The 16,526-nt window shown below is 48.4% G+C and overlaps 1 protein-coding gene across 1 annotated transcript in view; it reads left to right on the top strand.

Annotated features, from left to right (window-relative positions):
* The window catches only part of KSR2 (kinase suppressor of ras 2), a 517,247-nt gene extending 505,543 nt beyond the window's left edge, over positions 1-11,704 (top strand). The window contains exon 20 of the mRNA XM_054444768.2: positions 1,645-11,704. Coding sequence (XP_054300743.1) covers positions 1,645-1,651 — 7 coding nt within the window. The 3' untranslated portion in view covers positions 1,652-11,704. The remainder of the gene's footprint in view (positions 1-1,644) is intronic.
* The last annotated feature ends 4,822 nt before the right edge of the window (positions 11,705-16,526 follow it).

The raw sequence follows: 16,526 nt of genomic DNA, 5'->3' as shown, positions 1-16,526 counted from the left end.
ACGTCCACATACAAAAACATTCTGTGAACGCACATCCCTACACAGAAGCCTGCATACATAGGCAGACTCAGACACATACACACACAGGTACACAATCACATTACATGGTACATGAAGACATGTGTATATACACACTTGCACTGCCATGGCTTACCCACTAAAGACAAGCAGTACCCACAGATACAGATACTCCCACCTGTGTGTGTGGTGTACTATAGCCATTGTCAGAGTCTTCCCATGAAGTTCCCCAAGGCAGCGTCCTGAAGAGCAGATGTCCCCGGGGGCTGTGGACATTAGGAGTCTCTTTTTTATTCCCTTCCCCTGCCATTTGAGCTTGCTGAACCTGAAGGATGGAATCTCTTCTTTCCCCGGGGGCTTATCCTTCCCCAGACCATTGGAAGGAACATAAACTTTACAGACAGACGTAGATTGGAATTCCCGCTCCACTGCATAATAGCTGTGTGGCCTTGGGCACATCAGTTGGCCTCTCTAAGCTACAGTTTCATGCTCTGAAAGGTGAGGGCAGTGAAACTGCTCTAGCAGAAGTGCTGTGCAAGTCCCATGTGGCCACGTGTAGAGCACCTGGTTAGCAGGTGCCTCTCACATAGCAGGTACTCACTGTAGCTCAGCTGCTGTCATCTGCCAAGAGGGAGACCGAGCCCTATTCTGGGAGCCTGGCAGGATTTACAATGGATTGGATGTGAAAACAGACAGAAGGAAGCTTTAACAAGCAAAAACTCTACCCAGCTAAAGGAGTGCTGGCAAGTTAGAGAATTAGTGTTGGAGCTCCAGGCAGGACCCAGCAGTTCAACTGAAGAGAGGGACTTAAAGCTTACTGGTTGGAGGGAAAGGCAGGAGGCTTCTCTTTCTGTATTTTATTGTGGAGTTGGGCTGGAAAAAAAAAACAAAACACAGGACCAGAAACCCTGTGGTCTAGCAGAATGGGATGCTGGGTTCAGTGGAATTTTCCATTCATTCCCTCTTCCATTCATTCATTTTTTTTTTTATTCAGCCTGTGTGTACTGAACATCTTTTATGTGCTAGACACTGTTCTAAGAGGGATAATACAGCAGTCAACAAAATAAATGAGTTCCTTTTGCTGCAGTGGACATCAAAGTCTGCTCATAGAAGGAGGCTGCAGTGTGGATCCCAGTCCCACCCCCTCTTCCTGCCTCTCTAGCTGTTACGGAGCTTTATCCCAGCCCCATACACTAGATGACCATTCCTAGTCCATGCCCAAGTGGGAAAAGTTCTGGGTTCAAATCCTGACCCTGCTGCTTCCTGGCAGTGTGCCCTTTGGCAAAACACTTAACCTCTCTGAGCCTCAGTGTTTTCATCTGTGAAATTGTATGATTCTGTCATAGAAGTTCATCTCTGATTATTTTCATCTTTGAAAATATTAGTAGCATATATTGCAGGCTCATCTCAGGCTTAAATGGGATCAGGTGTGTGTGGCACTTGGTGCAGAGCCCAGCACATAGTAAGAACTCAGTTAGCAGAAATCTCTTCCATGTCTTCTTGCAGAAGACAGGAACAGTTCATCTCAAGCCACCTGGCGCTCTGAGAGGGTGCTCATTCACAACGGATGACATCATCGTGTCCTTGTGACCTCTCACCACTCTCCCCCTTCTCTCCCCACTCCAGGCTGTGACCTTTGGACATCGGGACAGCGCCCAGCTGCCTGGGCTCCCGTCACCTCTCCCTCCCTACTCTGTCCTCTGCCAGCTCAGGAGGCCAGAGACTCAGCATCAGAGGGTACCAACCCCGACCGACCTGGGAGCACTGGACAACTGCTCGGCGGCCTCCCTGCACCTCAGACTTGAGCCCTTTCCTCGGGCAGGGTTGGGGACCCCCAAGCTAGGACTGAACCGGACCAGCCAGGGTGATGCATTATTGATCAGTGCGGCTCAGGGGACAGCACTAATGAGAGCACGCAGGCTGCACGTGGTGCCTTTGGGCTATGGGACTAGGACAGGAGACCCCACGTGGGGGTGCTCACAGACGGGGCTATGTGTGTGTGTGTCTGTGTGTTTGATGTTGTTCACTCTTGTTTCACCTTGACAAGCAAGAGCCAGACTGTCCCAATGATGGGGCACTCCTCAGTTCTGTCTGTGTGTGGTGGGTTCCAGCTGTGCCATCTGGGAAGCTAAGAGGAGGGTACAGAGCCGAGCGGCTGCTTAGTCAAAGCTACTGAGCCAAGATCGAGTAGGGAAGGTCGGGAGTGGCTAAGCTCGTTCCTTTGGAAATACCTGTTTTCAGACACCCCAACCTGAGCCTGCCATGGCGTGTGGCACCTTTGCATAGAGCTCTGAAGTACAGTAGGAAAGTTAGAATGTCTTTTGAGTTCTGGGTCTCTCTGGGGGACCTATTCCTCCATTTCTGCTGTTTTCTGCTGTTCTCTGAGAGTAGCATCCCTTTTCACCTCACTGCCCCCACCTCCTTGCCATTTGGAAAGCCAAGATGACTTCTGAGGGGTTCCTTAGAGCTCACCGTCATTCAGGGCACCCTCTGAAGTGTTGTCCCTGAGAATCAGGGCTCTGGGCACGGAGTTCTAGGACATCCCTTTTCTTCCCTCTTCTCTGCTCCTCACACCAGTGAAGTTTATTCCCCCACCAAGGTGGATGCGGGTCCTTGGGATAGGTCCATGTTGGGTTATGTGGTTGCACCTATGATAACACGTTTGCAAAAGATTTCCCTGCCTGTCACCCTTAAGGAGTCCTGTTGGGGGAGCACAAAGGGAGGATGTTTGTTACAGTTCTGTGTTCTTCGCTCTAGCCTGGTGCGGGGTCCTCGAGTGGCTTCCCCATCGGGAGCCTGTGTCCCTCACCTGTGTGTGTTCCCTCAGTGCCCCACCTTCCCTCCCTCCTCTTGCTCCCAACCTGGACCAGCGACTCTTCCTGACCATGTTGGGGAAGCTCCTGGTGTTCTGTAGGAAGGATGCCGGGAGCAGGCCGGGCATGCAGATGGGAGAGGAGAGCCTCTGGGTCATTTGCCCATGTTTTCAAAGCCCTGACCCCCTGGATGTGACCTGATACAAAAGGGAAATCTGTCCCCAAGCAGAGCAATAGCAGGAGTATCTGGGCAGTGAACAGGAAGCCCAGGGCGGCCACAGCCCCTCTGTATTTCCTGGGTACTACCTGGTCCTTAGTTTTCTTGTAGCTACTATCTATCCAGGCATCTCCCTCCTAGAGAGCCAGAGAGAGGAACTGGAACTTCAAAAACCCTACCTGATCTTACTTTCAAAATCCAAATAGACCTGTGGGGATCTCTTCCCCACCTTGGGTGGCTCCCAGACTGGTTCATGCTCTGGGGGCCAAACCTGCTTCCAAACCGGGAAGAATGGTGAGACCAGTCATGCTTCCCAGGAGCCTGGCTACAGGAAACCCCTGTGTTTCCCAAAGGGCCCTCCTGAATTGCCTTTCCAACACTCCAAGCTTACTGGGACTACAGGACTAAAGACCCCGGCTTGGGCTGCTCCTAAGTGGACACTGGTCTTCTGGGCACATCTATGGCTCTTGGCTTGATGAGGTGTGTGTGTCTTGGAGGTATTTTATACATGTTTGCCTGAACCCCAGCCACTCTGGGGTTGCTGGGGATGGCTCTTGTCAATGGACACCTCCCCATCCCAACACAACACTCTGTCCCAGCCCTGGGCCTGGACTTGCATCTGTCTTGGCTCTGCCCAGCAGCCTACTGAGTGCCTGAAACCCAACCACTCACTTCTCTTCCATCACACCAGGACTTCTTGGGTCCATGGGCTCCAGTCCTTGTCATGTTCCCTTGTGCCAAGAGAGAGGATATGAGGAAGGGAAGAGGCAGCCAGGGTCTACTAGCCTGCAGCTGAAATGTCCACAAGAACTGGCACCTTCCCACTCTCGCCTCTCCTGTCTCCAGAATTAACTAAAATGTCCAACCACAGCCTTTGGCAAAGCCTAGCATGGTCTCCAACAGCTGATTTTTCCACTCATTCATGAGCACCAGTTTGGGATTAAGGACAAGGCCTGAGTGATCCGGGGGGAAAACCCAGCCCGTTGTGGAACAGGGTGCCTTGAGTCCATCTCTGAATCTGTGTCACTTGCTCTTGAGTTCTCAATCTTTCCCCACTTTACTACTCTGTCCCCACCTGCATTGGTCTCTGCTGCAGCCAGGCCAGGCTCCTGGCCTTCAGTCCCTTCCTGACACCCATACCCTGTCCCCTCTACACCGCCCTGACGTGTTGAGAAACCAGCTTTAATTTGCACACATTTAAATCCAGGAAGAACCAAACCACTGCTTTCCCTGCTGGCTTCCATCTTTATTCACTGATAAAGTTTTGGGAGGAGGTTATATTCATCTTATGCAGGGAGGAAAAAAAAAGAGGAAAGAGGCTGTATATTTTTACATCATAATTACCAGCCTCACCTGCAACTCATTCTATACAATCCACACGACCAAGATTTGTGTGTTTGCCCTTGTCCCATCACAGCTGCACACAGGTGCCTTGTACACATAAGTCACTGACTCAGCAGCGAGTTGTTCCAGTCTGTCTCGCTTTTAGCAAACCCTCATATACATGGGCTTCCCAAGGGGACCAGTCTACAGGGTGAAGATTCACCAGGAAGCCTTGGCTTTGCAGAGAGAAACATCTCAGCTTTCTTTAAAGGGCATATGGATTTGCACATAAATTTCACCCAACTCTTCCAGGATACAGATTGTTCATAAAACCAAGGAGCTTCCTTCTTGGCCTCCTATGGGAGGACATGCCCCTTGTGTCCCCATCCCCAGAGCCAGGCTGGAAACCCAAAGTCATTGCTTAGATCCATTTTGTCCTAGTATTCCTTTTACTGATCAAAGAGAAAATTTTCATCTTGCCATGGACCCCCATCCTCACCCCATCCACTTGTCTCCACAGCTACCTTGGATTGTCAGTCAATAGAAGCCCTTGACTGATATTGATCACTAGACTGTTGTATCCAGGGAACCTAGTTCTTCCCTTTTTCTCACCTCCCATGCCATATACACACATCATGCCCCTCCCCACAGACACACAAAACCAGCCTTATCTCACCTTCCACCATTCCCATCCCCACCTACAGCTGATCATCAAAGGCACACGGAGGAAGTAGTAGACACAGAGCTCAGGCCAATCATTATCTGGAGAAATCTAAACCCAGGGCTGGCAGGCTATGCCCCATAGGCCATATCCAGCCTGCCAAATGGATTTTACATGATTTAATTGAGGAAAAATCAAAAGAATAATATTTCATGACATGAAAATTCTATAACATTCAAATTTCATGTCAATAAACAAAATGTTATTGGAGCACAGTCACCTCTCCATTTACACAACCATGGCTGCTCCTATGCAACTGTGATGGAGCCAGCTATTTGCAACAGAGACGATGTGGCCCATACAGTCAAAAACATTTACAATCTGGCCCTTTCCTAGCTTTGCTAGCATTTGATAGAGAGGATTGGATATGGCTGTCAGGGGAGGAACAGGAGCCTTTGATAGAAAGGGTTGGATATGGCTCTCGGGGGAGGAACAGGAAGTTGGAAGGGGAGAGAACTTGTTTCAGCGGAAGAAGGCCAGTTTGCCCCAAGATGCAGCGGGCTGCCTCAGGAAGTGGAGAACTCCCTGTCCTTGGATAGGGTGGAGCAGATGTTGACTGCTTGGTCTGTGTGATATGGAGGCAATTCAGGCCCTGAAGGCTGGACCAACTCCCTGGACTTTAAAACTCTTCGTTTGCTGAGGGTGGCCATCATAACAAAATATCACACACTGAGTGGCTTAAACAACACGAATTTATTCCTCACAATTCTTGAGGCTGGAAGTCCCAAGATCAAGGTGTCAGCAGGGTTGGTTTCTGGTGAGGCCTCTTTCTTTGGCTTGCAGACAGCTGCCCTCTGATCGTGACCTCACGTGGCCTTTCCTCTGTGACTGCACATCCCCAGTATCTCCTCCTCTTCTGATAAGGACAACAATCTTATTAGATTAGGGTTCCAATGCTCTGTGATTTTATTCCCATCCCTGGCTTTCTTTCCCCACACTGGTTCTCAATCTTGAGTCCCGAAATATGCCCTCCCTATCCTCATCCTGTGCCCACCTTCACTTCACCCATCCATCCCCTGCAGGCTGGTCTTGTTCCACTGTGCCACCGTATCCCCAAGCCCCCCTCACCTCCATGAGGCTCCTAGGACTGCTGCAGCAAACCACCACCCACTGGGGCCTACAACAACAGATATATCATCTCTCACCCATCTGGATGCCAGAAGTCCAAAATCAAAGTGTTAGCAGGGCCATGCTCCCCCTGAAATCTATAAGGGAATCCTTCCTGGCGGCTTCTGAACTCCTGGTGCTTTCCTGGTCATCACTGGCATTCCTTGGCTTGCTGCCGTGTCAGTCCAATCCCTGCCCTCATCATCTCTCTGTGTGTCCCTATCTTCATATGACCATCTTCTTATAAGGACATGAGTCACATTGGATTAGGGGCCCACCCTACTTAAGCATGACCTCATCTTAACTAATTATATCTGCAAAGACCCTCTCTCCAGATGAAGTCTCATTCTGAGGTACTAGGAATGAAGACTTCAACGTGTCTTTTTTTTTTTTTTTGGTGGGGGAAGGATCTGGGGAGACCACAACTCATAACACCCTCTAAGACATTTTCTCTTGTGCCTTGACTGGTCCTCCACTGTAGAACCCAGGTCCCCTGGAAGATAGATTCCCCAGATTTCCTGGTCTACAAGGTCAGGCTGTTGCTGTCATGGTTACCAAGCTTGCCCCAATCAACACGTCCCATCACTGAATTCCAACAGCTCTGGATCTCAGTTCTGTGGCTGTATGGGAACAGGCTGTGTGTAAGTGGCTTGTCTGTAGCAGGACTGTGACTTGACCCCTGAATGTGCCTCATGACCCTATCCAAAGCAGTTGGTGACACAGCATCTGATTTTATCTATACTCTTGTTCATTGACAAAGGAGTGGATTTTGATGAGCTACATTTTGCTGTTTCCTTTTTTGGCTTTGCCTATGATGTGGGGAAGTTCCCAGGCAGACTCACACGGCCACTCTCCCTGGCTCCCAGCCTCGCCTCCTCCCGTACCACCTCACCCTCACCTGCACACACCTGCAAGGGAATCACTTTGAACTCCAAGGGGAGTGACAGACAGCAAATGTCAGTCTGGGTCCTGGAATGTGGAGCCACAGTGAACCTCTGTCCTCTCTGGTCAGTGCCTGACTGTGATATTAACCCAAATCCCAGACTCCCTTCTCGAGGCCCTGCAATCCATACCCATTCTGTTACCAGTTTAATTTTGAAACCAATAGTGGGGCAGGAAGTTGATGGAAAATCTGCAGTCCCGGTGACCTCCTGGACTTGTCTTAGTGCCTGGCACATAGTAAGTGCTCAAGAAATGTTTACAGAATGCAGACAGAGAGGGTTGCTGGGTAAGAGTAAGACCCTGGCACAGGGAGTTAGAAGGGCACCATTGGCAGGGCTGGGTGGTATCGGGATTCCCCTTTGCCAGACCATGTTGTGGGTGCCGTGTCAACCCCAATGAGTTTGTTAGGTTTGTTGTTGTTGTTTAGAGTTAGAGTTTTGCTCCGTCACCCAGGCTGGAGTACAGCATGATCATAGCTCACTGCAGCCTCAAACTCCTGGCCACAAGCAATCCTCCCACCTTAGCCTCTCAAGTAGCTGGTACTACAGGTGCACACCATCATGCCTGGCTAATTTTTTACTTGTTGTAGAGACAGGGTCTTGCTATGTTGCCCGCACTGGTCTTGACCTCCTGGTCTCAAGCAATCCCCCTGCTTCAGCCTCCCAAAGCACCGGGATTACAGGGCTAAGCCATTGTGCCCAGCCAGTTTGCCAGGTTTAATATCTGTGACTTATGAAGCAACCCATTGAGTCAGGTGGCCCAGGACGTCTAGGAGGCAGAATAATAATCTACCCTGAACAGCCTCCATTCACAGAGCACTTACTACGTGCCAGGCTGGAATTCCTATGATGGTTTGGGGAGATAGGTAGTCTTATTCTCGTTTCAATGGGGCAACTGTGGTACAGGGACACAAACCAGCCTCCAAATTGCAGACCCAGCATTTTAAAAACGAGTCATTGGGTTCATCCATTCCCAGGAACCCACCTCCAGGTCTAGGGGTTCATGCCCAGCTGCTCATGGAAATGTTACAGTCCCAGCCTCTGAGACTTATTGGCAACTTGGAACCAGGAGAGAGAGGAAAAGCAGGAAGTTGTGGAAGGGAGGGTGCAGGAGCCGGCAGGGACCCTCCTGGGAGTTTGCACGGAAGCTTGCACTTATGTTCTCAAACTGACAGGCTGCCAGCAGCAGCCCGGATTTCCAGGAAATGTACATCTGGGTTGGCAGAGTCCCTCCTGGGTCCCTCCAGTATCCCTGCTCCAGGCTTCCTATCCCCTCCGTCTCTCCTGCTGGATGTTGCACTGTGGTCCTGTGTTCCTGAGAGGCGTACATCAGTGAGTGCTCTTCCCTCTCCGGGGTGGGAAAGGGCCCTTCCTTCCCACTCATTGGGATCGTGCAGCTCCCATTTCCTAACACCAAGAATATGAAGGATTCATCTCATGGGGTCGAGAATGGCTGTCCTCCTTCCACTGAGGACTGAGCTGGAGGAGATGGACTCTATCTAGAATGTGCCTGACCTAAATAAGACCTTGTTTCCCAAGCATGTCCCATAGACCTTTCATTCCATGGAAAACTAGCTGGATTTGCATTATTGAAAGGGTCCTGGGACAAGTGTGCATTGGAAATGCTTAGGTAAAATGAAACTAATTTCTTGATTGCAGGACCTATCAGAACTTTTAAGACACTATTGTGTGGTTGAATCTCTAAATGGCTGATAGGAGGCTGTTCTTCCCAAGCTTTCCCAGGCTTGTTTCTGAATCTCCAACAAGGTCAACCTCTGTGAATGAGACTTGATACCTTACATGGTACTGAAGGAGGCAATGTCAATGTACTGGCCCATAGAAAAGAGCTGACCACTAGCATTCATAGACCCTGCTAGGAGATGAGAAAGGTAGCTTAGACCCCGATTCCATGCATGTGGACAGTGGTTCCGTGAACAAGAACACCACATCTGGCTGATGGTGTCTTCCAATGGAGAGGTCAAATTTGCTGTGTGTTGGTGGCTTCTCCAACATACCATGGCTTGGAGGCCAATGTGAAAAGTATATAAGATGTAACACCCTCAGAAGGGTTAAGTTTGCACCTGAGTTTTCATCTTCAACCAAGTCATTGGGATGATGATCTAGAAGGACCTCTAAGATCTAGAAGGATAAAGATCTGGTCCAAGGAGTACTAATATGTAACGGATCTACCACCAGCGTCCCCTCCTGTACTCTTGGCAGACATCGCTAATCCATCACAGCATGCCTTCCCACTGATCACAGATGTAGCTTCAGGGCATTCGAGTTACCACTTAAGATGGATATGAGTGACCCTCCCTTATCTCACTCTTCTCCTCCTTTCACAGAAGCAGGATCTGAGGCCCAGAGAGGAAAGCTATAATAAACTCCCCTAAGTCAGGTCCCTTCTAAGAGGCAGAGGTAGGTTTAGAACTCAGGCCTCAGAAACTTCCCGAAGCCAAGCCATTTGGGCTGTAGTTGGTGGACAGTCTATCAGGGCCCTGCAGATGTTTCTTCTCAGTTAGGGAACTTGGAAAATGCAGACAGAAAGATTCTGTCTCTAAGACTCTGTGTATGATCCTACTAGGTAATCTGCCTGCTTGGAGAAAAATCATTTATCTTCTGGGATGGCTTCACCACAAGGCCTGAATGCTACCCCCAGTCTAGTAACAGCTGGGCTGGAAGTGAAGGCATATGGGGGCCTTAAGGAATAACAGTGTGCATGGTGATGTGCAGGAGAGCTGCAAGGGCTTTTCTTTTTTGAGGAGGTTTGTAAAATTTCTGCAGTTCAGTCTGGGCTTCTGGGAAGTCAGGGGATGCTGCATATAAAGGGCAGGAAAAGGAGCCTGACTCCAATTGCTCTTTGGTTTCTTCCCTGAATGGAAGGCTCAAAATCAAGTTTCCACCCAGATAAGATCTTGAGGTCCTAGTGGACCACCAGCTCTACTCCTGAGCTCTTGAAATACCTCTAATCACCAGCTCAGTGGCTGAGAGTACCTTCTTGTCCACTGCCTCTTCTTTTCCTTCTCGTCTTCACTTATCCCCCATCCACCTTCTGCCCGATAATATCTCCCCTGTATTGTAAACTGAGGAGAAAGTTGCACAATTGTAGAGATGAAAAATAGCTGCCATGTATTTAGCTTAAATTAGCTCAGAAGAACGGCTCCCTCCCTCCATTGAGCGGGCAGGAATTGTTTATGCCAACATGCTATTTGCATCGCGCCTTCTTAGATTTGAAAGTCTAATGATTAAAAACAAATCTTAGTTTTTATTTTCCACCACTTAAAAAAAAACCAGCTTGCCTAGTTCTTCTAGTTTAAAAATACCCTGACCTCCAGCACTACAGTGAGAATTTTGGGAAGGCTGGTACCAGGATATCAGGAGGAAATAAATACAGGCCAACAATAATCAGAGAGGCCTTTTCTGAGCTATGGGTAACGGGATGATCAAGGTAGAAGAGAGGTCTTTGTGTCCTCACACAGATGCTGGCATTCTGGGTTTGTTTGGAATTCAGTGAACCTCTGTCCTCCCTGACAGAGATTTCTTCACCAACCATTCATTCAATGGGTGATTTGTTGAGCATCTACTATGTGTTAGACCCTGGGCATTCAGTGATGAGTGATACAATGTCTCACCTGTTCTGAAGCCTAAAGCCCAATGGGGAAGAGAGACAAGAACCAAGCCAACAACAAATATATAAATTTGCAACTCATGTAGATCTATGGAAAGAAAACTCACGGGGGACCAGAAACATGGGAGAGGGTATACTGTGGGAGAGCTGCTGGCAAAGGTCTTTCTGAGAAGGTGACATTTAAGTCAAGATCTAAAGGAAGAGAAGGGGAAAGAGATGATCATTCTAAGCCAGGGTTTCTCAACCTCAGTACTGTTGAGCTATTTGGGGCCAGATAATTCTTTGAGGTGGCGACTGTCCTGGGCATTGAAAGATGTTAAGCAGCTTCCTCAACTCTCCCCACGAGATACCAGTAGCATCTGGTACTGGTGACATCCGAAAACATCCCCAGACACACCCTGACTTTGCTGTCTGGAATCAATCCCCATAAAGCCCCAAGCCTTGGAGCACAGAAGCCGAAAGCCCATACGGTGGCATGTCAGGCATGGTGTCAACTGAGCTTCTCTGACCCCCACTTCTGATATGGCATCCAATTTGGAGTCTCTGTTCTCCATGAGCTCCCATAGCTGTCCCATATTCCACAAGGCATTGCTTCTGTGCCACGGTCCTCTAGTTCTAGCATAGCCCTTTTTTGGGGTACATTGGTGGATTTCAAAAGCCTCCAGTTGACATCCAAAGTGTGACATCCAAAACCATCTCCAGACATTGCCAGATGTCCCCTGAGTTGTCTCCAGGCCACACAACTAGGATTCAAATCCAGCATCCTGCTATCTGCAACCTTCCATGGGAGAAAGGAAATCAGAGGGGAACAGGAAAACACAAGGAGGGGACTCCTCGAGTGAACATGGCAGGGAAATAGGTTTTTTAAAGCACTAGTTAGCATCACCAGTAGTTTGAAGGCTGTCTAGGTAAGGAGAATGTGGACTTGCCTTTCACCGTCTGCATGGACAGGGGCTGAAATCTCCAGTCATTCTCTCCATCCTTCTGCAGCCCTTCTAAGAAGCAAATCCTCTTGCTGAGCTGAAATCTCGAGACTTGCATCCGGCAATCTTGGTGTTGCTTTCTGAGGCTACTCAGGGAAAGCCCTTCTGTACTCCGCAGGAAGGAAAGTCTCCCAGATAGTGAAGGGCCTTTTCTACCTTCCTTGCAATTTCCAGTTCACTGTGAAGAAGAGAGTCAGGCCAGGTTAGAACGGCTGTCTCTGGTAGCAATGAAGCAACAACATGGATAGTCTGGACAAGATGTGGCAGTTCCGTCCAGTCCAAATCAGTCCAATGTGACTGATTTGGGCATGGAGGCAGGCAGTGGGTGAGGACAGCCTCTGTAGGTCTTGCTGTTTTACCCCTAGAATCAAATCCCTGGGGCTTCCGGCAGTCCCAGGATTGGGAAGGGTAACAGAGAGGCAGAGTTGGGCACTGCAAAAGACCAGATCTTGGAAAAATGCTTTGGGAATTGGGACATCTTCCAAGAAGACAATTGAGTTGGCTGGGGCTCTGCCTGGGATGGGGTCAACCTCTCCCCAACACAGCCCTGTCCAGGTTGGGGCATTGGCAGCTTAAGTGCGTTCTGGACAATTAATGTAAAGTATTGGTCCTGTAAGATTCTAGCCATTTTCCTCTGCTTATTTTTCTATATGTGTTACAAGTAATAATTTTTAAATGGGTACATATGAACTTGTGTAAGTTCAAGTAACTGCTATGTAGCTACAGCATGGGCATCAAGGTACTCTAAGGTGCTTGCCCTGCCACAACGAGGCCCCCTGCCCCAGCCCCCTTTCCCTCCTAGCCAGCCTTCTAGAGAGCACTGCACACCCTGCCCCTTCAAAGCTATCTGGACAGTCTGGCTCGACTGGAGCATTAAGGGAGGGGCTGCCCTTGGTCAGGCTTCTGCACAACTGTGAGATGCATAAATCTTTGCCTGGCCCCTTCTTCCTTCTTTTCAGAAGTCTATCTCCTCCTGAGGACCCCTGTGGTTCCTACCTATCAAGGAATATCATAGATTGTACTCCCCACCCCATCAAAACACACCCTGAATTTGCTGTCTGGAATCAATCCTCATAAAGCCCCAAGGCTTGGAGCACAGAGGCCAGAAGCCCATATGGTGGCATGTCAGGCATGGTGTCACCTGAGCTTCTCTGACTCCACTTCCAAGATGGCATCCAATTTGAATTCTCTGTTCTCCATGAGCTCCCATAGCTGTCCCATATTCCACAAGGCATTGCTTCTGGGCCGCAGTCCTCTAGTTTCCTCATAGCCCTATTTTTGGGTACATTGGTGGATTTCAAATGCCTCCAATTGAGCAGCCAAAGGATTCTAAGAAAATCTTCCCTGCATTTCAAAGGCTCATGTCCCCAGCCCCATTCACTACACCCTCAGTAGAGCCCAGCATGGAGCAACCTTGTCCCTTCATTCCCCAAATCTTCATTTTATATAGTCATTTAGTAAATATTTATTAAGTGCCTCCTGTGATTCTGGAAAAAATGGAGAAAAGTGGGTGCTGCCTTCAGGGTACTAGAAGTCCGGTGGAAGAGAGGGAGGAGTTCCAGTAGGGTCCCAAGGCCCCAGAGGAGCTCCCAACCCAGAAAAAGACCCTCCAGGAAGGATTCTCAGGAGAGGAGACTTCTGAATCGTGTCTTGAAATTTGAGTAGAATGGTAGGGAATGCTGTGTCAGACAGAAGGAACAGCCTATGTGTGGACTCAGAGGCAAGATCATGATTTATTGAGGGTAACTGCAAGTGGCCAAAATCCTGCCCCCTGGCACTTGCCTGCCTTTCCCTGCTTTCCCCAAAGCCTGATTTTGGGACCCTGGAGTCTCCATCTCCAAACAGAGGGTTCCCTGGCTCAGATGTGGAGACCTTGACTTCTTTCCCCAGCATGCTCTAGTTCCTACTGTTAGCCTTGGTGTCCTGTGGGGGAAGATGTCTGAGGAGAGTTTTGTGCTTGCTGGAGTCAGACCGGTACTCAGGCCACCTCAGGCCTGCTCTGCATCCCTCTCTGGGATGCAGACCTCTCTCTCTCTCTCTCTCTCTCTCTGTCTCTGTTTCTGCCTGCCTCCACACAGTGAAGGATGTGTCTCTATTTCTTAGTGCCCTGCATTGGGTCCTGAAGTCCTTGGGCATCTTGGCTATAGATGGGTTGGCCATGAGCCCTTCTCTCTAATGCATTTGCATTCCTGTTCCTCTTTTGCTTCACTTTCCCACTATCAACTCTTGCGACCTGTGTCTCTGATGTCTCTGGGGCCCCGAGTTCTGTCTTGCCATACCAAAAAACCTCCTTCAGCAGTCTTACCATGTCCTCTTTCTTGGACAGTTCATATCACTCTATGAATAGGCCCCTGAAGTGTTGAGGTCAAGGACATGCGTGAATGTGGAAACGTATCTATGGAAAGACCCTACACTAAGGGTCTCCAACTAAACATTACAGGTATGATGGGCAAAATGCTGGTTTGTTACAGAAACGACTGAAGAAGACCTAGGGGCCATAGTGGGCCACAGGCCAAGTCTGCAATACAGCATGAAGTGTGGGAAAGAATGTATCAGTCCTGTTGATGGAATGGTGTGTTTGCTGTCCCTATAAATATATGTGAGGGTTTGAAAGACAGAAAACAAAGCATCTTTGCTGACCGCCAGACTCCCAGGGTATATATGGCTACTGCAAATTAGCAAGGCTTGTTTATCTGCTTCAACTTGACTCAATTTGCATTTCCTGAGCCACTGTCTATTGTGGATAATGATTTCATCAACACTTTCTCAGCATCAGCAGCCCCTCCAGAGTATTCCTTGAATTTTCTTAGCTTTGTGCAGCCCACGAGCACTTAATATATCACTAACCCTTGAGTTTATTGGAGGGAGTGAATGAAATAATGAATGTCAATAATGTTACGCAATACCTGGCACACAGTAGGTGCTTCATCAATGTGGCTTTTCTTCTCAATCACCCAAATGAACTTCCCCCAGAATCCCACCTCTAGGGGGACATTCCTGAAAAAATAAGGAACTAGAATAGAGAGGTGGTGGGTGTTACCCATTTATTTAGATACTTGTGTCCTGGTGAGCATGGGGAGGGATGCCCAAGTTTCATAAGGACACTCCCTACCCCTGTCTACAAGGCAGAGGTCTCTTAGGATGCGAGAGAGTCTCTGGCAAGACCAGCCCCCACCCCACCAAGGTCCTCATAGAAACAGAACATTCTTTCTCCAGATCCCAAAGCAGAAGTTCACTGGGGCAGATAAGGCAAGTCACATCACGTCTGTGCCCTTGACCATACCTGGACCAGGCAGAGAAGATCCCAGACTTAGGTGGTCAACGTTTCCACCCCAAGCCTCTCATTTCTCGCTCTCTCTGAGACTTGATCTTGTACCAGGATCCACTCCACAGACTTAACGCATGATTAATTTGATTGATTACTCTTGAAGTTACTGACCTTAGGAAAATTCCTCAATTGTAAAAAGGCTTTCTCTATATGTAAATTATGCTGTTATCTTTTTCTATACACAAAGTATATAGACCTATAAATATTATACATATATATTATATATATAAAGACTAATTCTTGTACAGACCAACGCGGACCGATGGTCCATATTCTTTTCTCCATGTTTGTTTGTGTCGACTGTTGCAGAATGAGTTGATGTAAGAAGGTGGTTTCATGTTTTCTTTTTTGGGGCCACTTCTTTCTTTTCCTTTCCGTTTCTATCTCTGTCTGTCTCCGTCTCTGTCTCTCTCTTTCTCACTTGTTGCCAATGTCTTGTTGCTGAGAAAGAACACTCTATTCAGATGCCATCCAGGAAAGAAAGGCCAGATGGATGGAGGGTCCACTGTGTATATTTGTACAGAATCATTTATAAAGTTTTCTACACTTCTAAAAAAAGTATTTCTAACTTGGGCTGTTGGACAGTTTGTGTGCCTCTGAGCCGGCAAGCCTGTTGTTTCTTGTGTTTAGTGCAATGTTAGTGAGAAACCAATGTCTGAATTATTTATGCCAATAAAAAATTTGAGAATTACTGCATTGCACTACCGCCAAGACAGGTCTGAATTCTATTGTTGTCTGTTGTACAGAAAGAAGCTTGAATTATGATGTTGGCCAGTGTATCAGCCAGCTATCACCACGGTAATGCTGTGTAACAAGGCTCCCCCAAACTCCATGGCTTACAACAGCTAACATTTATCCTCTTGCTCGTGGGTCTGCGATTCTAGGTTGGGTTTACCTAAGAGGCTCCTTTTTAGGCTTCAGGTCAAGTTCAAGTCAGCTCCACATGGCTCCCTGTTTCAGGGGCCAGGCTGAAGAAGAAACTCCCTGGGGCATGCTCTTCCCATGAAAGATCATCAGAACATATGAGCCAAACAAGGCTGGGTGTGATGGCTTAAGCCTGTAATCCCAGCACTTGGAGAGGCTGAGGCAGGCAGATTGCTTGAGCCCAGGAGTTTGAGACCAGCCTGGGCAACATGGCGAAACCTCATCTCTACAAAAAAAAAAAAAAAAAAATTAGCCAGGTATGGCAGCAGTCACCTGTAGTCCCAGCTACTCAGGAAGCAGAAGTGGGAGGATCACTTGAGCCTGGAAAGTTGAGGCTGCAGTGAGCCATGATTGTGCCACTGCACTTCAGCCTGGGTGACAGAGCAAGACCCTGTCTCACAAAAAAAAAAAAAAAAAGCCAAGCCAACCAGCCTGTAGAGACACATTCACGACATCATCTCAAACCATATGCACTAATATTTCATTGGGTCAAGCAAGTCAAATAACTGAGCCTTTCAATAGG

This window comes from Pongo pygmaeus, chromosome 10, assembly GCF_028885625.2.
Source record: "Pongo pygmaeus isolate AG05252 chromosome 10, NHGRI_mPonPyg2-v2.0_pri, whole genome shotgun sequence".
In the NCBI taxonomy this organism is placed as follows: Eukaryota; Metazoa; Chordata; class Mammalia; order Primates; family Hominidae; genus Pongo; species Pongo pygmaeus.
This window is presented reverse-complemented; position numbering and strand designations above follow the sequence as displayed.